This window comes from Bos taurus, chromosome 13 (genome assembly GCF_002263795.3).
Source record: "Bos taurus isolate L1 Dominette 01449 registration number 42190680 breed Hereford chromosome 13, ARS-UCD2.0, whole genome shotgun sequence".
NCBI classification, from domain to species: domain Eukaryota; kingdom Metazoa; phylum Chordata; class Mammalia; order Artiodactyla; family Bovidae; genus Bos; species Bos taurus.
Window position 1 is genome coordinate 31452898 of NC_037340.1, and position 24526 is coordinate 31477423.

Below are 24526 nucleotides of genomic sequence, written 5' to 3' on the forward strand. Positions count from 1 at the left end.
TCCCATTTATCCTTTGTGAGAATTGTCAAAATGCATTATGGAAGCAGGCTATAGACAGAAAACAAGAAGAAAATTAAATGTCTTGGGAGATGAACCATTAATTATATCTCAGCCCCTAAAGAATTAAATGCTCTCTATTTAGGAATTTCTTTATACCTAACTGGACTTTCTAGGTGGTGCTAGTGGTAAAGAACCCATCTGTCAATGCAGGAGATACAAGAGACGTGCATTTGATCCTTAAGTCAGGAAAATCCCTTGCAGATGGAAATGACAACCCAGTCCGGCATTCTTGCCTGGGAAATCCCATGGACAGAGGAGTCTGGCAGGCTACAGGCCATGGGGTCACAAAGAGTTGGACACAACTGAAGCGAAATAGACACTTACCATCTGAGCCACCAGGGAAGTCCCGTTTGCCTTTGACAGTTCCTCAACCACAACTTCCTTTACTGAAGCCTCCAGCTCTGCAACATCTTGTCCAGTTACTCTTCCCCAGGAACCCTGGATAATATTCCTGATAGCATTTAATGCAACTTGTGACTAAATTGGTATACTGTTGCAAACTGACTAAGGGCTTCCCTGGTGGTTTAGCAGTAAAGAATCTGCCTGCCAATGCAAGAGACATAAGTTCAATCTCTGGATTGGGAAGATCCTCTGAAGGACAACAGGGCAACCCACTTCAGTATATCTTGCCTGGAGAATCCCACGACAGAAGAGCCTGGCGAGCAATAATCCATGGGGTCTCAAAGAGGTAGACACGACTTAGCGACTAAACAGCAACAGTAACAATAATACATTGATTAACATCTGTCTCCTCCATGAAAACAAGGAAAACTGATGCTAAAACAGTTGTATTTCCACAGCCTATGTGTCTAAAATATATTTGAGTGACTGAATGAGTCGATAAATAAATGAGCAATGCCTATTTAGGGCGGTAAAAACCTGAGGAAGTACTACAGCAAAAACAGAACAAAACAGATCCTGTTGCATTGTGTTTGATTCAGCATTTCTCAAATTTATGAGAACACTGGTCTCTATTTGTAAGACATCTGTCAACGTGTGTGGCAGAGAGAGCTAAGTGATTTCCCCAAATGCAGTTCCCCTTTGTCTGCATGCCTGAACCACTATATGGAAGGCAGAGGAACACCTGAATTGGTCTCCAACATGACTGAGAAGTAAACTTGTATTGTACTAAGCATCTGAGCATTTCTGAGTTCTCCAAAAAACAGCTAGTATTCTTTCCTGTGTTCAGTTGCTCAGTCATCTCCAACTTTTTGTGACCCCATGGACTATAGCCCACCAGGCTCCTCTTTCCATGGAATTTCCCAGGCAACAATACTGGAGCAAGTTGCCATTTCCAGAGGATCTTTCTGACCAGGGATTGAACCCATGTCTCCTGCATCTCCTGCATTGACAGGCAGATTCTTTACCTCTGAGCCATCTGGAAGGCCCACAGTATTCCTTAATCAGGCCTTTGGGCCTGATGCTGCAGAGTTGTAGTTACGGAAAACACTGCTCAGGCTGCAAACTTGGACAACATGCGTGTAAGACTGGAAGACTGACGGACATCAGTGACGTTCTCAAGGACGCTTTTCATTAGCAGCGCACTGTTTTGTCACTGAAAGGAGGACATGGAAGTGCAAAAAGCAATGATATAAATAGCTGGGGAAGATGACATCAGAAAGAGGATTTGGCGAGGGATGAAGTGAATCTTATAAAGGCTACAGGGAAATACATTTGACAGAAGTCACTGACATAATTGAGAGGACTTGAAAGGGACATAAGTGGAAAGGGAAGGCATTAGAAAGAATGTTGAAATAATGGAAGATGATAGTGGCAAAGGTGTCCAATAAAGAAGGTGCGGAAGAAGTTTAGAATCAGAATTCAGACACTGCAAAGTGAATCTGACATGTTAATGTGCTGAGATAAATATAACAGTATCAGTGAGCCTTAGTGAATCAAAGCATACAATGTATGCTTGATTTTGTACAGCTTTGGCTGTAGCAATGGAAAAGTAAGCCCTATTGAAAAAGAAACATGGAAAAGCCCTTGAAGGTATATGCTAAGAAGACCCCTATTATAATCCTTACGACTTCCCAGGAGAGAGTTTTGAAGTGAGGATGAAACGTGCTGTCGTGATGGAAGTGGGCTGCAGACAGTGGCCCCAGCTGCTAAACTGAGGCTAATTCAGGGTTTGCTCTATTGGGATCCCTGGGGATTTTGGCTGAATGGAGCCGGGGTGGAGTCTAGGGTCTATGAATATATTTTTAAACAAGTTACCTAAATGATTCTGGAATGAAGGCAGATTTAGTAGCTAGTTATGGGGGCTTTATCCTCCACATCACATTCTTCCTCAGCAGAAGGTGTTTTTTTTTTGTTGTTGTTTTTTAAAGGAACGATATCAACACCAGTGGAGCAATAAGAAACCAGGGATGGCAGAGGTCAGATGTCTTTGTGGACATCTCTCAGGTGTCTTGTTCTTAAAAAAAGCATGCTGTTTGCTGAATTCTTTATATTCTGTACTCTGTCAGAGAGTGCTGAGTGAAGAGATGTGCTCTCCTGAACTAATCCTGACCAGCAGAGACGTGGTTGTGACTGTAGAAATGAACAAGCCATTACGAGAGAGTGATCCATCTCCTCCGAATCTGTGATGACATGTCAGTCATGGGCATGAGGCTTTAGGGAGAGAGATTCTGAAAGGAGATATGAGCACATGGACCAAAAAAATTTTTTAATTAAAAAATTAATGAAAGAACAAAGAAATTCAATAGAAAAAGGAAAGGAAATTCAAGAAAAAAGACATACTCTAAAAAAAAAAAATTAAACTCTGTCCGTAAAGTCAGGAATAATTTGGGGGTTGGGGTAGGTAAGAAAAGGGAAACCCTCTGAAGAACTCAGTCTAAGAAAAAAACCCATGGATGTACATGGTAGCTTTCTGACCATCCCATAAGCGCACATACAAATTAGCTAAACTTTGGGATATGGCACAGGTAGAAAGAAATGTCTATTTTTTTAAGCTATGATTGGGGCAAAAGAAGATGGAAATGTGAGTTGGACCACTGCTTGGAGAAGACAGTGTAACACGATGAAGGTGAAGTAGAAGACACCTCTTGTGATTTTGAAACTGGGAGAAGAAACAGGAAATCCAATTTAGAGGATAAGTCTGTCAGTGTCTTTAAAATAATTTTCCCATGCTTAAGTGCATTACACCGCACAGTCCTGAGAGGTATGGTCACTACAGAACAAATTGTGTAATCTTGCTCACTTCATAGGCAATTCAAACCACACTTCAGGGGAACTCCCTGGTGGTCCAGTGGCTAGGACTCCACACTTTCACTCTTGACAGCCCAGGCTCAACACCTAGTTGAGGAACTAGGATCACACAAGCCGCAGGTCATAGCCAAAAAAGAGAACAAAAGGCTTTAGCACACCGGCAGAATCCATGTATGTCCCTGCTGAAAGGTTTTGTCTCTTTCCACAGATATGAACTATGAGCATCTTGGGCCAGAGGGCTAGACCTTGCTGCCCCTGGTCAGAGCTGGTCATACTGAACAGAGGGGCACTTATCCATTGACAGCTAGATCCTTGCCTTGTTGTCAGACTCAAAGAGATGAGCACCTGGTGACAGGACGTAACCTGTCACCAAGAGAAAGTCTAGTTGTTTGTAAGCACCTGAGGCCCACGGTCTTGAAATGTTATGGCTGGGGTGCCCTTATTTAAGTTAAATCTGTGAAATTGAAGAAACTCAGAGGAAGCTTCTGAGATGAAAAAGGAGGCCAGAGTCTATGTTCACAGCAAGAAACAAGAAAGTCAGAAGAAAGAAGAAGAAGGGAGTCACTCCTGAGCCTTCTTAGTCTCTGCCCTCTCCCAGCTTTTCAGTTGGTCCCATGTGTTATGAGGCGGCTTTTTAAACTTTCCAAGGGAACAGCCATTGCACAAACACTAGTCTTTTCCCCATGGGTCAGTTTGAGTGTGTATCTACAACCAAGAGTATAAGACAGAAGAGGGAACATAGGCAGATGCCAGAGGTCTGAAGGGGAAATGTCTTAACTTCCAAAATGTGGGAAAGATTTATTCTGGAATCTCACAGATGAGTAAGATGGATGGTAATTTTAGGGAAAAATTCTACATTGGACCCTGAACATAAGTTGTCAGTATGAAGCAAAGATATAATAAATGACCACTGTTTCCCTGTGCAAAGGTCATGCTAAATAGCTTACATTTCTCTTGGTGACAGGGTCACTGAAGTGCTCAACTTGGGAGTTCCATGGAAACTCCCTCATGTCACCTCTGAGAGTGATAATTCTGAAAGAGAACACACACAGAGTATGTGTGGTGTCATGGCTTGGGGCATTGGCATGGAGCCACAGTGCCCGGTGGAAAGCCTGGCTCTGGTAATATAATCTGTGTGACTGTGGACAACCTGCCTTTGTCTCAGTTTCCTCACCTGTCAAATGAGATAATGATATTTCCTACATTACACGGTTGCTTCAAGAATTATCTAATAAGTAATGCATTTGACAAATACAAGCTATTATTATTACCAACTTTGTTTGAATGGTGCTTTCCTAAAAGTGTTCAATAACAGAAGCATTTTAACCCAAGAAACCTATCATTTTAGAATACTTGAAACAGGTAGCATCTTTCTGATATTTACCAAATGTTTATATTTATCTGATATTTATATTTTCTGATATTTATTTTTTAAGAAGTCATAAGCTAATGAGTCTACATGCAAATAAATAATACTCTAAAGACCAGAGGATTTAGAGGAATCATCATGAGATGGAACTCTGAGGCAAAATAGTCCAGTATAACTTACTAGAAATAATATCCTATGTTTAGCTATGAAGTCACTGCCTTTCATGTAAAAATGACCTGGAGACCACAAGTGTTTAATATCATCCAACACCATGACGTGGCTAACAACAAACCTATTAGAGCACACAAACCAGATAATATGGTCCAACGCCAAGTTAGTAGGAGAACTGAATCCAATCCTGGACCACATTTGAAGAGACACTGACATACCAGCAAGCACAAAGCGGAGGGGATCCCATGGGAGCTGACCTTTCTGGACCCTTGGGAGCATCCCTCCTTGCTTATTACTGTCACCTTCTGTCCCAGTCTCTTCCTTCAGCTTCTATGACACAAAAACCTCTTGGTTTTCCTCCATCCTTGGCTCCCCACCCACAGGCTCCCAGAACCAACACAGGCTCTGGATTTCCTGTACATTTCTGTGCTGATTTTTCCCAAATCCATTACTTTTGTTTGTATTTTCAATACTGATTTAAAAACTTCTTCTTCCAGATACAGCCCCAGTCTCAAAATAAAAATGAAAAAGCGAAATCAAGTAATAAAATACAAAAAGAATCCTAAGGTTGACTTCCTAAAACTGCAGGGGCAACACAGCCTTACTCCTTTAAGCAAATGACCCTTCCTCCCACTAAGTATTTTATTTCCAAATCTGAATTCTTTCATTTCACCCAGAGGACAAAGGCATAGAGGATGGATTCGTTTCCCAGTGGGATCTTTACCAACCCACACGTCTCAGCAAGGCTGGGCACAGTGTCCCACCAGCACCTAATCAAGTCCTTGCATAGTTTCAGTTCTGTTAATTGAAAATAACTCAATTCTGGCTGCAGTCACAGCTACTCACTTTGAACTTGACTAAATCACTTGAAAAAAACCCTTGAACTAGAAGTTATAAAATAATGGAAGCTAGGTTTCATGTTTGTGGCTATTCTCTCCATTAATGGTCATTTGTGCTTTTAGAATTTCCATCATAAACCAGCCATTGTAGCGATTGCTTTGGTCTTGCCCCTTGGCTTACAGAAATGGAAAACATCTCCTCCCTCTGGCAACAGTGTCATTCTTTGGAAGGCTTAGCTGAACTTCTGGTTCTCATTCTGTATTTTTGTGGCTTTCACCATCAATGTTGCACAAGATACATGGCCCATCTGTAACATCATCTGTGGAGAGGCTCTGCTGTTGTTGGAACAAGTTTTCTAACACTTCCAAAAATTATCCGATGGGCCTTTTTGTTACCATTTCACCCTCAAGTAAGTCCAAAGAGGTGGAGTCTGGTCCCTGGAAAGGTTTCATCTCATTTGCTCCCACTCTTTCTGCCAAAGCCGTCCTTAAAACCCAGTTCAAAAGCTTCCTGTTGGCCCCGCTCTCTGCATTGTGCTTTTTATCAAATAAGGCACCCAGCAGATTGGTAAACATGCAGTACTCTGCACACCCATGAATTCTATTTTGGTATGTGCTCAAAGTGGTAGAATTGTAGTGAATGTGTAGAGATTACACAAAAATGCCAGTCTGGAATTCAGTTCTTTCTTATAGCTTATCTTTCAGCTGATGCTAAAATATGGCTGTGATGTTCAATTTAACCTGAACTTACTGAACTCCCATAAGACCTCAATTCTATAATCAGGGCCTGGGTTACAAAGTTAGCCGGAGACAGTTCTCACCTTCATAAAGCTTACAGTCCAGTAGGGTGTGTGGGCACAATCACACACGGTAAGAATATGATATGACAAACTGCTTATGTCTGTGGTATGAACAAGCGGCTTTGAAAGAAACCTTTGTATTTTTTCCTAAAGAATGAACAAAATCTCACCATGTGAAGAAAAGAAGATGATCACTCCAGGTAAATGGAATGAGACAAATATGCCATTGTCAAGCTTGTGAAGACCACCTAAGCACTAGATCAAGAAAGTAAAGTGAAGTGAAAGTCACTTAGTCATGTCTGACTCTTTGCAACCCAATGGACTGTAGCCTGCCAGGTTCCTTTGTCCATGGAATTCTCTAAGCAAGAATACTGGAGAGTGTAGCTGTTCCCTTCTCCAGGAGTTCTTCCCAACCAGGGATTGAACCCAGGTCTCCCATATTGCAGGTGGATTCTTTACCATCTGAGCCACCAGGGAAGCCTAAGAATACTGGAGTGGATAGCCTATCCCTTCTCCAGCAAATCTTGCTGACCCAGGAATCAAACTAGGATCTCCTGCATTGCAGGTAGATTCTTTACCAGCTGAGCTACCAGGGAAGCCCACAGATTAAGGAAAGGGGATTTTTAAAATCTCTGTCAAGTTTGTGCTTTTTTAATGTTTGTTTCATGTTGTCTCATGTTTTCTTTGACTACTAGTAAATATAACTTTCTGGTGGATAAACACTATGGTTACTATTTCTCTAATACTGAGTTTTTCTAAATATAAAGCAAGATTTTTTTAACCCCCCAAAATATCCTTCAAAGGCAAAGAATCCATATATTAATATTCAGCACCTCACTAAGTCTCTCAAAGCTTTCTCTTCTTTGCTTTGAAAAACAAAAGTGCTATTTGGAAAAGATATGATAATCTCAAATGACCTCCATCAATGCTAGCTTTTTTTTTTTTTTTTTTTTTTAAGAATTGCTTTAAAAGAGGGTTAAAACACTTTTACAAAGATAAAGGCTTTTTCTGTGATTCCCACCACCACCGTCCCCCCCAACCCCGGGACTATGTCCTGAAAGTTACACACACTGGATGGTGAAAGTCTTTGCAAGCAAGACTTCCTAAAATCACTGTCCATCTTAAAGAGAACGATACTCAATTATTAAGTTGTGGATAGAAGGGATACAGGAAATGTCCTAATGTTATCAGAGTGGGGACTGGCCTCTTAGAAAAGATCTCTAATGAAAACATTATATATGGATTAGAAGTATTATATGCTAGCATGGAGATGGAGATAAAGATGTGTTAAGTGACTCAAAAGTGATTTTATTAATGATGAGAACTAGATGTCAAAATATATGTAAACAGTCTGAGTAAAATTGTTTTATGAAAGTGGAAACTAACATTCTAAATTAATACAATGGCTTATAAAATATATAATTTTATATATGATTATATAATTACATTAATAAAGAAAGATAAGTAACCACCTAACTTTTCAATCTATACCTCCACAAAGTTGCATATTCAAATCAACAAAAAAGCTTTGGTAAATAAAATATCTTATCCTAAAAGTAGCATATTACCTTCTATTTGGAGGTACTTAATTTTCCAGCAACTTTCATTGCATAGCATTATATACAGAAAGTTCAATAAATGCTACTTGTGGTCATTATTATAACAAATAGAAACTTCCAATTTACAAACAGAAAAATTAATTGAAATGAACTCAGGTGTAAAAATAAAACACAAGAATCAAAATCATGATTCCCAGTATCAGCTTAATTAGGTATTAAAGTCATGATATTTAAATACTTTCTGATCTCTCTTTATAAATAAGAACAAACAAAAAATAACCAACAAAAACCAGAAGTTTTTCTTCCAATTCTGCATTTTTTAGGTAAGATGAGGTTACTCAGTCCAGAAGTTACATTGAAACCTTAAAACACAGGTAGTTTTAAGGTTTCATATAATTTAAGGTTTGCATATAATGTAATGGATTAAGTACCCTTATTATTAAGGTGATGCAACGAAAAAGACTTGAAACTCATCTGTCCAAATACCATGTATAGTCAGCGTATTACAGACATATAGGACAGGGTGAATGGTTTGGTTCTGCAAAGCATGATAACTTACCTTGGCTTGCTAACTTGAACAGAAAATGCAGTGATTATTTAGCTTCAGAACACATACCTCTAAATAGTCAGTGGAGCAGTTTGTGTAATATTCCAATTCAAATGCTAAAAACGTATAATTCACAGTGTTTCCAGTTGTTGCTTGGATGGTCCAGTTGCAACGCTGGTTGACCGAATAGGGATTTGGATAATGTATACTCTCTAAGGTGCCATAGGTTTGATTCACAATCACCACGTTATCACATGCTGGGAAAAATAACAATGACTGTTAACCACTATCATACGTATCATAATTGCCCCAAGATGTGTATGATTTTTCTATAGGAAAATATCTATGTTAAAAAGAAACATATATATGTGTGTATACACAAATACACACACACACATACACATAAATAGACGCATACATACACAGGTAGTTGGTGCAGCATTTTTATATGGAAATGGTCTCCATTTAGAACAAATGTGAAATAATATTTAAATGAATTCATCAACTTTAAAGTGTCATGAAAATTGCCTGTGTTAAAACTGGCATCATGTTGCTGTGAATTGGTGCAGAGAATAGCGTAGCCTGACTCACGCATCAGTCTAATTTGTTTGTTTAGAAAAGTGTATTAAACATTCTATGCTTCTGTTTTTCTAACTTTAGCATTTGGAAGAGACAGAAATCTTGACCTTTAAATTCAACAGTTTAGAAACACAAAGTCCTATGTGAGTGCTAAAAATGATTAACAACATGGCTTTGTTCAACATTCAAAAGTCAGCATGAAATTCATAATAAAGACTCTGTTATTCCTCTAGTTAGTCATCAGGAAGATTCAATTGAATAGAAGCAATGTAAAAGATTTGAAGAAGAAATGAAAACATTAAATTTTGAAAAAAAGTCTTCAATCCGATGGTGGCATTTTCTTTAGCTGAGTTTTCAACACGACCGTACTAGGCACTTCTACGTATGGCTAGTCTTGGGAGCCACTGCCAAATTCTACCAAACTTAATGACTTGAATGAGGCCTAGGCATGCCTTTTCTCCAGTCTTTTGCATATTGTATGATGTGTAATAAAAGAGAATGGGAAAATAAATGTATTGAAAAATTGTCGCTGAAAAATGTGGTTTGTAGTTGCATTTCTCCTACATTGCTTCTTGACAGGTGACTGGGACACCATTTGTAAGTCATTGAGGTCTACAGTTTCCCTTAATAAAATTTAAGTACCTTTTGAGATAGAAGACAAAAGCAATAGTGTTGGATAACTTTGTATAATAGAATAGTGTCCCATTATTGACAGTCCCAATTAGAAGACTATCATGTTTAATTCAAATGAAAACCCATTAGCTGCTAACCAGTTACACCAATCTTTAAATTGTGACTATCTAAGCAAATTCTTCTTCCAGCTTTCTGAGCTTACCACATGTGTTAGTTACATGACATTATACTCAATGTGTAAGCATTTCTCCATCAAACAGAGTTAAACTTTTTCATAAGGAACTAAGATTTATTTCAGTTGCTCAAACTAATGGGTTACACTTCTTTCAATTTGCTTCATTCAAGAGACTGAATACCCACTGCAATCACTGAGCAACCAGTACACACACTTACTCTGCTGGTATTTAACCAGGAAGCCGCCTCCTTGCTGGCCTTCATCTGTCCTCAGTTTTAAAGACATGCTGTCTCCACTGGAACGGATGACAGATGGCTTCTCATTCCCACAAAGCCGAGTTAACAGATGAGAGCTTGTACTTGACCCATCATAGACCTTTAAGAAAACGTTTTATTGTTTGTTTGTTTGTCACGCCACAAGGCATGCGAGATCTTAGTTCCCTGACCAGGGATCAAACTTGTGCCCCCTGCAATGGACGTGCAGAGTGTTAATCACTAGACCGCCAGGGAAGTTCCAAGAAAATATTTTAAATGTCAGATGATTATGGCTGTAAACATTATCTAAATGACTCTGCAATTCTTGATAAGTGGGGAAGAAATACAAAATGATATAACAATAGAAGAGCCCTGAATCAAATATCTTATAAAATTGTATTTAAATGTCTATAAACCTGAGCTATGTACTCAAGCTGTGGCTGTATATAAGGGTAAGGGAAAGAACCTAGCCTGAAATGTAAAGATTGAAAATAAAGGATTGTTACATGTTTTTGAGACCATAGCTATTATCAGCAGTCTTCCTTGCTTTTTTATTTCATAGTTTATCATTTATGACACTTTAACACATTTTTTATTTAGGTGGTTATTTAATGGAGATGGTGACTTACTGGTACTGTAAAAAGCTCTGTTTTATTGACTTCAGTTATCTTTAATTCAACCTCTGACACAGTCCTCTAGATTGTTAGTTTTCAATACATATATACAAATCATGTAGATAATAACTATGATAAATCTCATAACCCCTTTCAGGAGATTTTTAACCGTATCTTAACAGTCTATATTCAATATATTTTAAAGACTTAGTATATACCAAGCCATTCATTAATATATGCTGTACTTAGAAAGGTATTTTCATCAAATTTTCTTTTAATTTTTTATTTTGTTTAAATTTTTAATGTGGATATTGTTTAAATGATCCCTTTTCCTGAATCTCAGAAATAAAAAATGAGGCATCAACGTGCACTGGGCAAGATGGGAGCAGTGAAAGCTACAAGTGAAACTTCATACATACAGCCAGATAGTCTTGACTACAATTTGGATGATACTCCAAATGGAAGTCTTCAAACTCCAGCAGGAACGGACTGCCACGGCTGGCCTTCAGCCACCAGGAGCACTCAGAGCTGTGATAGTAGGGCATCGGGTAGTTGGGGGACGTGAATGTGCCGGTGGACGTGGTGAGATTGCCCCCACAACCTGCGGGAGAAAGACTGGGGATAACACACAGTCTTTTCTTTCTGTAAAACGGAATTCTCTTGTCTATTTCAAACTGGTGCTACTGTCACTCCCCTTAAAAACCAACAAAACAACCCTGCACCACCAAAGACTAGCTGGCTTAAAATGTCAATTCACATCAGTGTACTTTCCTTTTCCCAACCAAGATGACCAGCTTGATGAACTATACCAGGGAATATGACATTTTCCCTTACTATGTCCTTCAAAAATAAAAACAAAAACAAAACAGCTAGAGTTAATTCAGAAATATTCACAATGTTGAAGTTTATTACAAATAGTACTGACAAAATACAGCTAGAAAAAAATAATATGTAACAGCACAGCAATCCAAGAATGAAAAATCCAATCTGATTGGACTCTCGAATAAAGGGCAAGTCTTGGCCATTTACCTGTTAAGGACCCATCCCAGTAAGCCGAGAATCCAGGCCCAGAGCCGAAGAAGTCACTCTTAAATTTTAACCATAACTTGTTACTGTGGGAGATGATTCTTGGAGGTAAATTTGAACCACAGTATTGCCCCAGGAGTGGTGAATTTTCATAGCCTCCATTCCTGTGACAAAATATAGGTGTGATCATTTATTAGGTTATTAGGTTATAATATAAACATTTAACATTAATTAACTTTGAGATCAAAAACAGATCCATTTGTCAGTCAACCTCTCTCAAAAATATTCTGAAAACAATTGCAAGCTTTCAGTTTTTCGCTTTATTAAATAGCATGTGAATAACAATGAATAAAATCACCATCATTTATTGTTGACCTGACATTTTATACACCCAATTACAAATAGAGAAAAAGTACTCAATCTTCTCTCTTTCAAATAAAGCATCTGCCAAATGTATCACAGAACAAAAGATAAAGAAACAAAAATTATTAACAATATAAACAAATGTGGCTTAATTTTACAGAGAAACTTGAATGTTTTTCTAATTTGAAAGTTTTCAAAATGTAATATATTTGACATAGTTATGCATAGTTTTAAAAATACTTCCTTCCCTAAGAACTTTTGGGGTCTTAAATCTAGTTTACTATCTATAGTTTATATTCTGTATTTTCCAAGCCTAAAAAAAGATTCATTCAACCAATGACTGCTGATAATTAAGAAAATCATCTTATTTTAGCATTATATGGTGGTGGTGCTCAATCGCTAAGTCATGTTCGACTCTTGGCAGACCCATGAACTGCAGCATGCCGGGCTTCCCTGTCCTTCACTATGTCTGCTCAAACTCATGTGCATCGAGTTGGGGATGCCATTCAACCATCTCATCCTCTCTCACCCCCTTTTCCTCCTGCCGTCAATCTTTCCCAGCATCAGGGAATTGTGATTTACTGTTTAAGTAGCTTACTTTACATCAGAGAATTAAATTTGTTATAAAATAGTATAAGATTCTAGCCTTTTGAAATGCCAAATAAAAACTTTAACACAGAAGGGCAACAAATTATTAGTCTAATTTAACTCACTGCAACGATCTGGAAATCCCATGGACACAGAAGCCTGGTGGGCTATAGTCCATGGAGTCGCAAAAGAGTCAAACATGACATAGCGACTAAAACAACAATAACAATCTGGGGAGATATTAATATATACCTTAACTCACCTTTACTGCAAATATAACTTTAAAAAACCCATCCTTTCAAAGCAATGAAGAATTAACGAAAAAGCCTTGCACTGAAATTCACAAGCCTTTCTGTTTTCCTACTGCTAAGTCAGGTTCCAAACGACAAACTTTGTATCTTGTAAGAAAGAGCACAAAAAGGAGCTTCACAGAACATTTTCTATATTTTTTCTTATCCTTTCCAAGAAAAATTAAAAGTGAAAATAAATAAGAAAAAAAAAAGATTATGATGAAATAAAGGTGCTTACCTGATTTCCACATAATCTGCTACACATGTACTACCAATGGCATCCTCCAAGGAGAAGTTTGTGAAGTGTAACGCAATCTGTTGGCTGCTTTCCACTGTGATCCTATAAATGCATTCCAAGTTGTTGGGGTAAAAACCGGGGAAGTTTGGAGAAGTGAAAGTCCCAGATTCTTCTGTATAGTCGTTCAAGCATGCTGTAAAAAGAAACAGATCCCAAGAGGAAAAATAATTTACAAGATAATACATTTATAAGACATTTAGTTATATATACGTCATTAATTTATGCTAATATATTTGATTTTCAATATGCCATTCTGGGATGTTCAAAGAATGACTTCCTTTCAAAACAAAGTTTTCGAAATCTCAAAGGCAAAAACAATTACTAATAGTAAACCTAAGCTATATGGTGGAAGTAGTTACATGTAACCACAACTTTTTGGTTCTTGAAAGTACTTTAATTTTTTCTAATCCATGCAAATTATCATAAACATTAAAAACTAGGCTTACCTACAGAAATCACAGGGGAAGGCTTAGTAATAATTCAGTTCTTTCAAACTTTCTTTCAAAATGGTTTTTGTCAAAGCACGCATTTATGAGAAATGACAAAACCACTACTCAGCCACATGGGGATGAATAGGAGACGAGACCCGGGGATAGGAATGACCTTGAATCAATGCCCAGTTCAGATACCAGCAAGCTGTACAACCTTAGGCAACTTGCTCCACTGTTCTGAGCCTCATCTCAAAAATGGAGATGTAACTATTTTTGAGTATACACCCAAGGGTCATAGATAATACAATTAAAGGACTTGAATATGGCATTGTTCATGCTTTATTGACTATGGCAAAGCTTTTGACTGTGTGGATCACAAAAACTGTGGAAAATTCTTAAAGAGATAGGAATACCAGACCACCTGACATGCCTTCTCAGAAATCTGTATGCAGGTCAAGAAGTAACAGCTAGAACTGGACATGGAACAACAGACTGGTTCCAAATAGAAAAAGGAGTACGTCAAGGCTGTATATTGTCACCCTGCTTATTTAACTTAAATGCAGAGTACATCATGATAAATGCTGGACTGGATGAAGCACAGCTTGAATCAAGGTTGCCAGGAGAAATATCAATAACTTCAGATATGCAGATAACACACACTTATGGCAGAAAGTGAAGAAGAACTAAAGAGCCTCTTGATGAAAGTGAAAGAGGAGAGTGAAAAAGTTGGCTTAAAGCTCAACATTCAGAAAACAAAGATCATGGCATCTGGTCCCATCACTTCATGGCAAATAGATGGGGAAACAGTGGAAACAGTGGGAGAATTTATTTTGGGGGGCTCCAAAATCATTGCAGATGGTGATTGCAGCTGTGAAATTTAAAGATACTTGCTCCTTGGAAGAAAAGTTATGACCAACCTAGATAGCATATTAAAAAGCAGAGACATTACTTTGCCAACAAAGGTTCATCTAGTCAAAGCTATGGTTTTTCCAGTAGTCATGTATGGATGTGAGAGTTGAACTATAAAGAAAGCTGAGCACCAAAGAACTGATGCTTTTGAACTGTGGTGTTGGAGAAGATTCTTGAGAGTCCCTTGGACTGCAAGGAGATCCAACTAGTCCATCCTAAAGGAAATCAATCATGAATATCCATTGGAAGGACTAATGTTGAAGCTGAACCTCCAATTCTTTGGCCACCTGATGCGAAGAACTGGCTCATTTGAAAAGACCCTGATGCTGGGAAAGATTGAAGGTGGGAGGAGAAGGGGATGACAGAGGATGAGATGGTTGGTTGGCATCACCGATTCAATGGACATGGTTTGGGTGGACTCTGGAAGTTGGGATGGACAGGGAGGCCTGGCGTGCTGCGGTCCACGGTGTTGCAAATGGTTGGACATGACTGAGCGACTGAACTGAACTGAACTGAACTGAACATAGTATGTGCTTAGTAAATGATAGAGATCATCACTACACTCTAAAATGGGATAGAGAAGTGCAAGAAAGGCAGAGCATAAATATGAGGAATAAATGAGATCATTCATATAAATCTTTTAGATAGGATAATTTTATTTCCTAAATAACTACTAGCTTTTCTACTTTACCAGTTTCAATTTGATCTATTCATCTCTTCATGCTCTCTAGTCACTGACCAACCCACTTAATCTCCTATGCCCTCCAAGTCTGAGGTATTTCTGAAAGAAAATCTGGTTTCAATGTATCTTCAACTGTATCTGGTAATAACATAAATCTAGGATCCCGGAGTAGACACAAGTCCCTGATGGGCAGGTTTTGGAGGAGAATAAACTATTATATTTTATGATGAATAAAAAAAGAAAATGAGGGTGGTTAGGTGTGCTATTTCCCCAAGTTGCTGCTGTATAACCATACTCAGAAAAGAAAAAAGGAACCATTGGCCCAGAGGTGCACAGAAAACATTACGGGTTCTCCTATCATGTAGAGCCCTCAGAATAACAAGCATTTACCACAGAGTTGGTTATTTGATTTTAAACAGCAAGTAATCAAGACTTAACTTACTGAAAGAGTTGACGGTGATATTTAACTTCAGGGATGAATGTTGTATACTTTTCTATAGTCTGCCAAGATGTTTCTTCAAGGGCCAAAGAATAATGGAAGGAAGAAAAGGAAGGAAGATCAGAAGAAAGGGAGGGAGGAAAGAAGGGAAGGAGGAGGGAAAAGACAGAGATAAAGCAGGGGAAAGCAGGAGCAGGGCTCTGTGTGAAGAGGTGGTATATTAAGTATTTCAGATCCAGTAAGGAGTATTACTAAGATAAAAATTCATGGATCAAATGAACATTAAATAAAGGCTGTGAAACAGTCTCCTTGAGCTGATGAACTTATAGACTGACCACAGACTCACTGACCACACCACATTCAGATAGCTTTAAGAATTTATTTCAGAATGCATATTGCTAGGCCTTGAGCAAACACAAAAAGAGATATCATTAAAAAGCCAAATAAGGACATAAAATAGAATACTAAAAATATTCTGTAAACCAAAGAGAAGACAGGAAAGTGGAAACAGAAGAAGGGCATCTATGAAAACCCCAAACTTAACATCATACTTGGGTAGTAAAGGACCAAGTGCTTTCCTGTCAAGATAAACAGCAAGGCCAGTATGTCCAATCTCACTCCTTCTATTCAATGTTATAGACGGTCCCAGTTATGGCAAAAGGCAAATAGAGAGAGACAGACAAACAGATAGTGAATAGGAAAAAATAAAACTGTCCTTACAGATAAGATCAATTGCCTATGTAAAATACACTAAGAAATCTACTAAAAGATACTGGAACTAATAACCGAGTTTAGTAAGGTTATAGGATATAAGATAATTATTCAAAAATCAATTTAATTTTCAAATACTATTCCAATAACTGGAAAATAAAATTTTAAATACCACTTACAACTGCATAAAAAGCATAAAGCACTTGACAGAAAATTTAATGGGAAGAAACAAAAATTCTACAGTGAAAACTTTAAAACATAGCTGAAAGATAATTCAAAAGATTTGAATAAATAGAGAAGTAAATATGATACTGGATTGGAAGACTCATTGTAAAATGCCCTTTGTCCTAAGATTCATCTATATATTCAATCCAATCTTAATCAAATTCCCAACAAGTTTGCATTTTTCGTTTGTTTGTTTTTTTGCTTCAGTTCAAATTGAAAAGATGATTCTAAAATTGTATATGGAAGTATAAAAAGCCTAGAATAATCAAAACAATTTTGAAGAATCTGGATGATTTACACTTCCAGATCTTAAGATAAACTATAAAATTACATAATATGAAGTAATAGAGTCTATTGTCATAGGGGAAAGATACATAGATCAATGGAATAGAACAGCCATTCCAGAAACTGACCCAAAGATACAAGGACAATTAGTTTTCAACAACAATCCAAAGGCAATTCAGTGCAAAAGGACAATCTTTTCAACAAATAGTGCTTGAATGGTTAAATATCATTTGCTAAGCAAACAAACAACCTCGAATACATAACTCACATTACATAGGAAAATTAACTCAAAATGGGTCATAAACATAAATGTAAAAGCCTCACACCAAAAATCTTGCAGAAGAATCCGCAGAAAATCCTCACAACTTTAGTAGACATAGATTTTTAAGCAACATAAAAAGAAAAAAAAGAAAAACTAGCCATGAAGGGAAAAAAGGACATATTATTGCTCTTCAAACAATACCATTAAGAAAAAGAAAAGGTCAGCTGCACACAGTGGGAGACAATATGTGCCATACATTTATCTGAAAAAAGACATAATTGTATGTAGAGTATATAACATATGACAATAATAAACAGAAATGAACAAGATGATTTCAATGGACACTTCACAAAAGAAATATATGAATTGCCAATAAGCACGTAAAAAAGTACTCAGTCGTACTAGTCATCAGGGACATGTAAATTAAAACAATAACGAGGCACAACCATTGGTGGCTAAAATGAAAAGACTGACGATACCAAGGATTGACAAAAATGTGGAGAAAGTAGAATTCTCTTTCATTGCAGATGGGAACATAAAATGATATAACCACTTTGGAAAAATAGCTGGAAATTTCTCATGAAATTAAACACAGCATTACTATAAGACCTAGAAATTCTACCCTTAGAATTTACTCAAGAGAACTGATAATCTAAGTCCACAAAATACTTATACATCAATTTCACAGCAGCTTTTTTCATAATAGCTAAAAACCGTTAACAATCCAACTATCCAAAAACAAGTGAATGGATATCAAATTATGATACAGCCCTTACAATAGAAGACTATTCAGCAATGAAAAGAACTACTTATAAACAGGATGATATGAACAAATTTGAGAAGCATTATGTTTCTTATGTAAGAAGCCAGACATAAAAGAATGCACTGTGTGTTCCCATTCATATTTGCCTTTTGAATAGGCAAAATGAATACACAGGGATAAGCACAAGGTCTGCAGCTGTCGAGATGGAGGGTGGGGAAGCCCCTATAAAGGGACACCGGGACACCTTCTGAGACGATAAAAGTGTTCTATATTTTGCATGGAGTGGTGATGACATGGGTATACACACTTGCTAAAACTATGAATGAATTTTACTACATGGAATTACAAAATAAAAGTCTATGGGTTATTAAAAGGGTGAAAGTTCTGTTAAAAGACAAGTTGAGTTCTCTGAAGGATATCCAATAAATAATTTGGATATCTAACATTTAATAAATAAAGTTAAAACAGAGAAAGAAAAATATTTTGAAAGTACACATTTTATAAATATTAAATGATATAATATTTAATGTTAATATTTTTAGTTTTTATGAGATTCATGTCTGTAATTTAACAGAGAGAAAAACAGTGGTTCTCTAAATTTATTTGTTTCTTAAAAGGTTACTAAGTGCTTTTACCTAACACTGGAACATGTACAATGTTCATATGACAGTGTAAACTGCTCTTTGTAAAATAACATTGATATTTAGAAGTATGAGTAGGCTTATGTTTATAGGCAGTGTAATAAGAATATGCTAGGCTTTGGCTTCCTACTATGCTTTGCAATAAAGCACAAATAATTAAAGTTAAATATATTCCCATAAAAAGATATTCACATATTGTCATGATGCTTCTTACATCAATACAAGATCCAAACATGAAAAATGCCTTTTATTTATTTCTCGTGTACCCAAAGGGAAACTTATGCCCAATGGCAGTTTGCCCTTTATTACGGTCTAACAATACTGACAAACTGATGAAAAAGAAAAGTAGATTTCTTCCATCTAATATATTCAACTGAAGTAGCAGTGAAAAGCACATCTCTGAAGATCAAAGATAGCTATTAGTGGGCCTCTCACAGCTTTCTTTCTGATCAACTTCAAAAAAAAAAAAAAAAGTAAAAGAAGAAAAGAAAGTATACAAATGTTTTCCATGGATGACCATAAAATCACAAAGTCATATTTTTCTAAAAATGACAATGTAGGTCTGCCTCTACTAAGCACTTTTAAATAAGTTTTAGTAACATAGCATTCAGTTCATTATCAAAGGGGAAATTCAAAAACATGGATAATCCTCCAACTCCCAAAGCAATGATGCTATCATCACATATGATTTGGGTGACAGGACAAGGATAAACTGATCCTGTGGCTAGAAAAGTGTCTCTCCTAGGGAGACTCTAGATTATGAGTAGCTGTTCTACCACCTCCCTGCTTTGTCTTGTGAGATAACTAATGGGATTTCATTGCTTAGTTGCTCAATTGTGTCTGACTCTTTGCAACCCCGTGGACTGTAGCACACCAGGCTTCCCTGTCCTTCACCATCTCCTGGGGTTTGCTCAAACTCATGTCCACTGAGTCAGTGATGCCATTCAATCATCTTGTACTCTGCCATCCCCTTCTCCTCCTGCCTTCAATCTTTCCCAGCATCAGGGTCTTTTTCTAATGAGTGAGCCCTTTGCAACAGATGGTCAAATAATTGGAGCTTCAGCTTCAGCATCAGTTCTTCTAATGAATATTCAGGATTGATTTCCTTTAGGATTGACTGCTTGGATCTCCTTGCAGTCCAAGAGACTCTCAAGAGTATTCTCCAGAACCATAGATCAAACTTATGTGATTAGCCAGTCACATTCATGAGCAACCTTATAGGCAGAGCTTTCTGAAATCATTTACAAAACTTCTGGGTCTGCATGAATCCCTATGACCTCAGATTTTCTAATTAACCCTGGGACTGTCATCTGCTTCTACTGGCATATTTGGTTTAACAATCCTCACAATGAAGACCTGAGAGAAGATAAAATTACAGGTTCCATTTCTCCACTAGGAAAGAAAAAGTCTCCCTAACCCAAATCTAACATTCACCTACAATTTTCTGCTAGGTGGTCACAGTAATGACTTTTTTCCCCATGTCGATGATCAATTCTAATGAATATGGATACAAGCTGAATCACTAAAGCAGCTATTGTAAAACTGTATTTGAATATCAGTAATTCTATTTTAAATCTGGCACAGTCATGGCCCTTTAGAGCAATTATGAACTTTTCACAGAAAATGTTTCATTTTATCTTCCCCAACTATATGAAACAGCCAGACATTCTAACCTTCACTTCTTAGAGATGAAGGTACAGATAAAGGAGCTGAGGCTCCGGGAGGTTAGGCTCTGAAAATCACTTAGTTCAGACAAAGCAAAGATAAAATTCACATCCAAGTCCTTCCTTTCCAAATCCTGTGTTCTTTAAAATCCCTGGTTTCTTTAAGCATGGAATGTCAATTTAGAAATGAAGAGAGGACTTCCTTGGTGGTCCAGTGGTTAGGACTTCACCTTCCAAAGCAGAAGGTGGGGGTTCTATTCCTGGGTTGGAAGCTAAGACACCACATGCTTGGAGGCCAAAAACCCAAAACATAAAAAAACAGAAGCAGTACTGTAACAAATTCAATAAAGACTTATAAAAATAATAGAAATGAAGGTGAGTAGGAAACTAAGAATATCGCAATTAAATGTCTTATTTAGCATGTTTATTCTAAGAACTAAGAAATATAATAAATAAGATAAATCAGGCTTCCCTGCTGGTCCAGTGGTTAAGAATCCACCCTGAAATGCAAGGGACACAGGTTCTATATGTGGTCCAGGAAGATCCCACATGCATGGGGCAACTAAGCCTGAGTACCATAACTACAGAGCCTGGCTCCAGAGCCTGAGAGTTGCAAGTACTGAGCCTCCGTGCCACAACTCCTGAAGCCTGTGCACCTGGAGCCCGTGCTCTGCAACATGAGAAGCCACTGCAGTGAGAAGCCCACACACCTCAACAAAGAGTATTCCCTGCTCACTGCAACTAAAGAAAGCCCACATGCAGCAACAAAGACCCATCACAGCCAAAAAATAAAATAAATCTCAAAAAAAAAAAAAATAAGATAAATCTACTGAGCTGGAGAGTGGTAGGAAACCCATACATACAGCAAAAAATATTAGAAAATACTGACCAATGAGAAAGTAAATCTTTAAAAGATCAATAAACTTACTAAAAACCTTTTACAGAGGGAAAATATCTGAATATCTCAAAGCAGAAAACACAGAAAGAATCAGAGAGGCTTGTGACTTGCCCCAAGCTTTCCAAGTTAGCAGCAAGGTTGGGACCAGAACAAAGGCTCTGACTATACCTTCAGCTGTCCTTTCACCAAATCATAGAAAACACTTTCCATCATGAGGAGTTACAGCCCAATCCACTATGAGATCTCAGTTGTAACTCTAGTAATTTATGTCCTAAGACATGACTTTCAGAATCTCTGATGAACTGCCATGTTTCATTAGAACCATCTGAATAGATTGCTAAAAACCTACCCTAGACCTATGCAACTCAGATTCCCTGGTGGCTCAGAGGGTAAAGAATCCGCCTGCAATGCAGGACACCTGGGTTCAATCCCTGGGTTGGGAAGATTCCCTGGAGAAGGGCATGGCTACCCACTCCAGCAATCCTTCCAGGAGAATTCCATGGACAGAGGAGCCTGGTGTCTACAGTCCATGGGATTGCAAAGAGTCGTACATGACTGAGCAACTAACACACACTCTGGTACCTGAACTTTTAATAAGAAAACCCTACCTCAAGTTTCCAATGAATGCTCAAGTTTGAGAACACTGCTCTACTGGACTGAAGTTTTAAAACAGAAACAGAACACTCTCTATTCATGTCTTCTAAAGAAACCCTTGTTTGCCCTTCTGTTAATCATTTCTTGACTTCTCACTCTTAGATGTCTCTTCTGTGCTCAATTCCAGGGTGATGGATGAAAAACAGCACTAAACACCTGCCCGCAAAGTGAATCAACTGTGCATATACAAATATCTACCTTTTCTTAGATTCTTTTCCCATATGGATCATTACAGAGTATTGAGTGGAATTCCCTGTGCTATTGTCTATTTTATATATAGTATGTATATATGTCAATCTCAATCTCCCATTTATTCCACACTTTTAACAAATGTAGGTAGCAATCTAATAAGATAATGTCATGATCCACTAAGGAATCATGACTGTTTCAATGTCTGAAAAACACTAGACTGGACATTATACAGCTTTCATTTAATGTTAAAGTGGAAAGTGTGTCATGTACATTTCTCTCTTCTTTCTTAAATCCTCTTAAAGTCCTCTCGGTAGGATCATAGTAATGTATATGCAGTAGATGTTAACAGAAAATAAAATTACAGTTAAAAAACTAAAGGTAACTAATCAATTACATTCTCTCAGAATTAAAATATTTTGTGCTTTAAATTAACAAATATTTAAAATCCAGTTTCATAAATCAGTTGCTAAGATATCCTTGAGGGTTTCTATCCGCAAAAATTTTCTTGTTAGTTCTTTGTCTCTCTTACCCCAGGCACATCTGGATGGAGGCAGAAACAGTGATGAGAGAAGGAGTCAAAGTAATGACCAGAAGTCAATCTCTTTCCGCCCAAACACATACTTAGGGGCTGACATCATAGCCCCATGGTACAAACTACAGATGGGAAAGTAACGGGATTCAAGTCAGGAAATTTAACTTTTATCAGATGAAGACAGGAAAGGCTTGAACAGAGAAACTCACACCTGTAGAGCCGAGGGACTAAAAGCCAACAATCCAACACCATCAAGATTGTGATTGCTCTAAAAATAACTTTTGCTAAAGCAATAAATAAGATGAAGACCACCAACTGAGCTTCCATTGACACTTCTCCCTGGTACTGTTGCACCCTGCAGACAACATCAAAAATAATGTGATAGCTGAAAAGAAAGCACCCCACCACCTTGCTATTTCCAGGTGGGCGGCTCACTCAGACTCCGGCTGCCTGGACCCCCAGGTCAGTCTCCTGAGTCCAGCCCTTCCCTGAGCAGTCCTGCGGGGGCCCCTCAACAATTCATGAGGGCCAGCCACACATACCCTCATCTATGGGAAACTGAGACGGGCTCCAAATGGTAAGATGAGGGGCCATATGGCTTCCTGGATACAATCATCAGGTTGCTCTTCAGAATATTTGCCTGTGGGAGTCAGACCGATGAAATCATCCAGCAAAAGGCAGGCACACAGCGACCAGCCAGGCTCACTCAGGCTCAGCCAAGGAACAGAAAGCCAGCACTTCCTTGTCTGTGATTTCAGCCCTGTCTGGACGCAACAGCCAAGGTAGTGATTACCCTACAGGGAGGCCGACCAGAGTCTGCAGAGTTATCTGCCCCAGAAAGCCCTTCTCTTTCCTCACCTGTGTTTCCCTTTGTTTATCAGTTTCCTGTTCTGTCCAGCAGGCTTCTTTCCTTTTTCACAACCTTCTTATTTTATCTGTCTCTTATCTTTCTCAATTACAATGTATCATACTCCATGCCAGATTACCCCCATTGCACTAGATACTGCTTTACAAATCAGTGTGATTTTTAGCAGAGCTGTGTTAGTCACTGTAGCGGCACTGCAAGCTGTTACAAAGATTTCCATAATATTTTAGGAGGTCCCACGTGCATCGTTTGTTATCTAAGTTACAGCTAGTTTATTCATGCAGCAAATTAAACTTGTGTTCACAGTTGATTAAAGGCAGAAGACATCCCAAAGATCATCAAATCCAACCCCTTAATTTTACAGATGAGAAGACTATGGCCCAGAGAGTTCAAGTGACTTGCTCCAAATCTGAATCTAATATTCAGCTGTGGTTTGGGCCAAATATATGAGGCAGATAAAACCACAGGAGTATGGAAAATTGTGTGCATACTAGGATTTCTTGAAAAGCCAGTTTTGGTCAGTGGATGTTAAAAATCTGAACGAAGTCCAGTAAATATGTCAATCATATAATGTAACCTACTGGAATTGCCAGGGATTCAATTTCTCAGGTGCTGGAGCTAAATAATAAACTGCCTTGAGAGTGGGACCCACAGGAGAGAACGGTGTATAGCTTTCTCACAGTTGGGATCCTGGAGAAATCTAAAGCCATGCTTCTAAAACAGAACTTGAACTACTAGAATGCAGCCTGAAACAAAGAATCAGGGTCAGATGCTCTGAGAAGAAACAAGTGAGAAACTGAGAGGGACTCCAAGTAGATTAACTTACCTTTTTTTTTTAAAGGGAGTGGGGGCTTTAAAATATGAGAGCCTGGGGTTTCTGGATGCAGGAGTGTCAGCAGGAGCGCATATGGCACAATGAAACACTCTCAGTACTTTCTTAAGCAACAAAGAATTGCATGCTTCTGGGACAATTCAAAGGTGTGAAATGCTTGGGAGAC

At 38.0% G+C, this 24526-nt stretch overlaps 1 protein-coding gene across 1 annotated transcript in view; it reads right to left on the reverse strand.

Moving 5' to 3' along the window:
• CUBN (cubilin) overlaps positions 1 to 24526 on the reverse strand; it is a 259194-nt gene that overhangs the window by 176495 nt on the left and 58173 nt on the right. Inside the window, exons 23-27 of the mRNA NM_001192575.1 lie at positions 13316 to 13508; positions 11840 to 12000; positions 11230 to 11411; positions 10161 to 10317; positions 8625 to 8812 (exon numbers count right to left, since the gene is read on the reverse strand). Of these exons, the coding sequence (NP_001179504.1) occupies positions 8625 to 8812; positions 10161 to 10317; positions 11230 to 11411; positions 11840 to 12000; positions 13316 to 13508 (881 nt within the window). The remainder of the gene's footprint in view (positions 1 to 8624; positions 8813 to 10160; positions 10318 to 11229; positions 11412 to 11839; positions 12001 to 13315; positions 13509 to 24526) is intronic.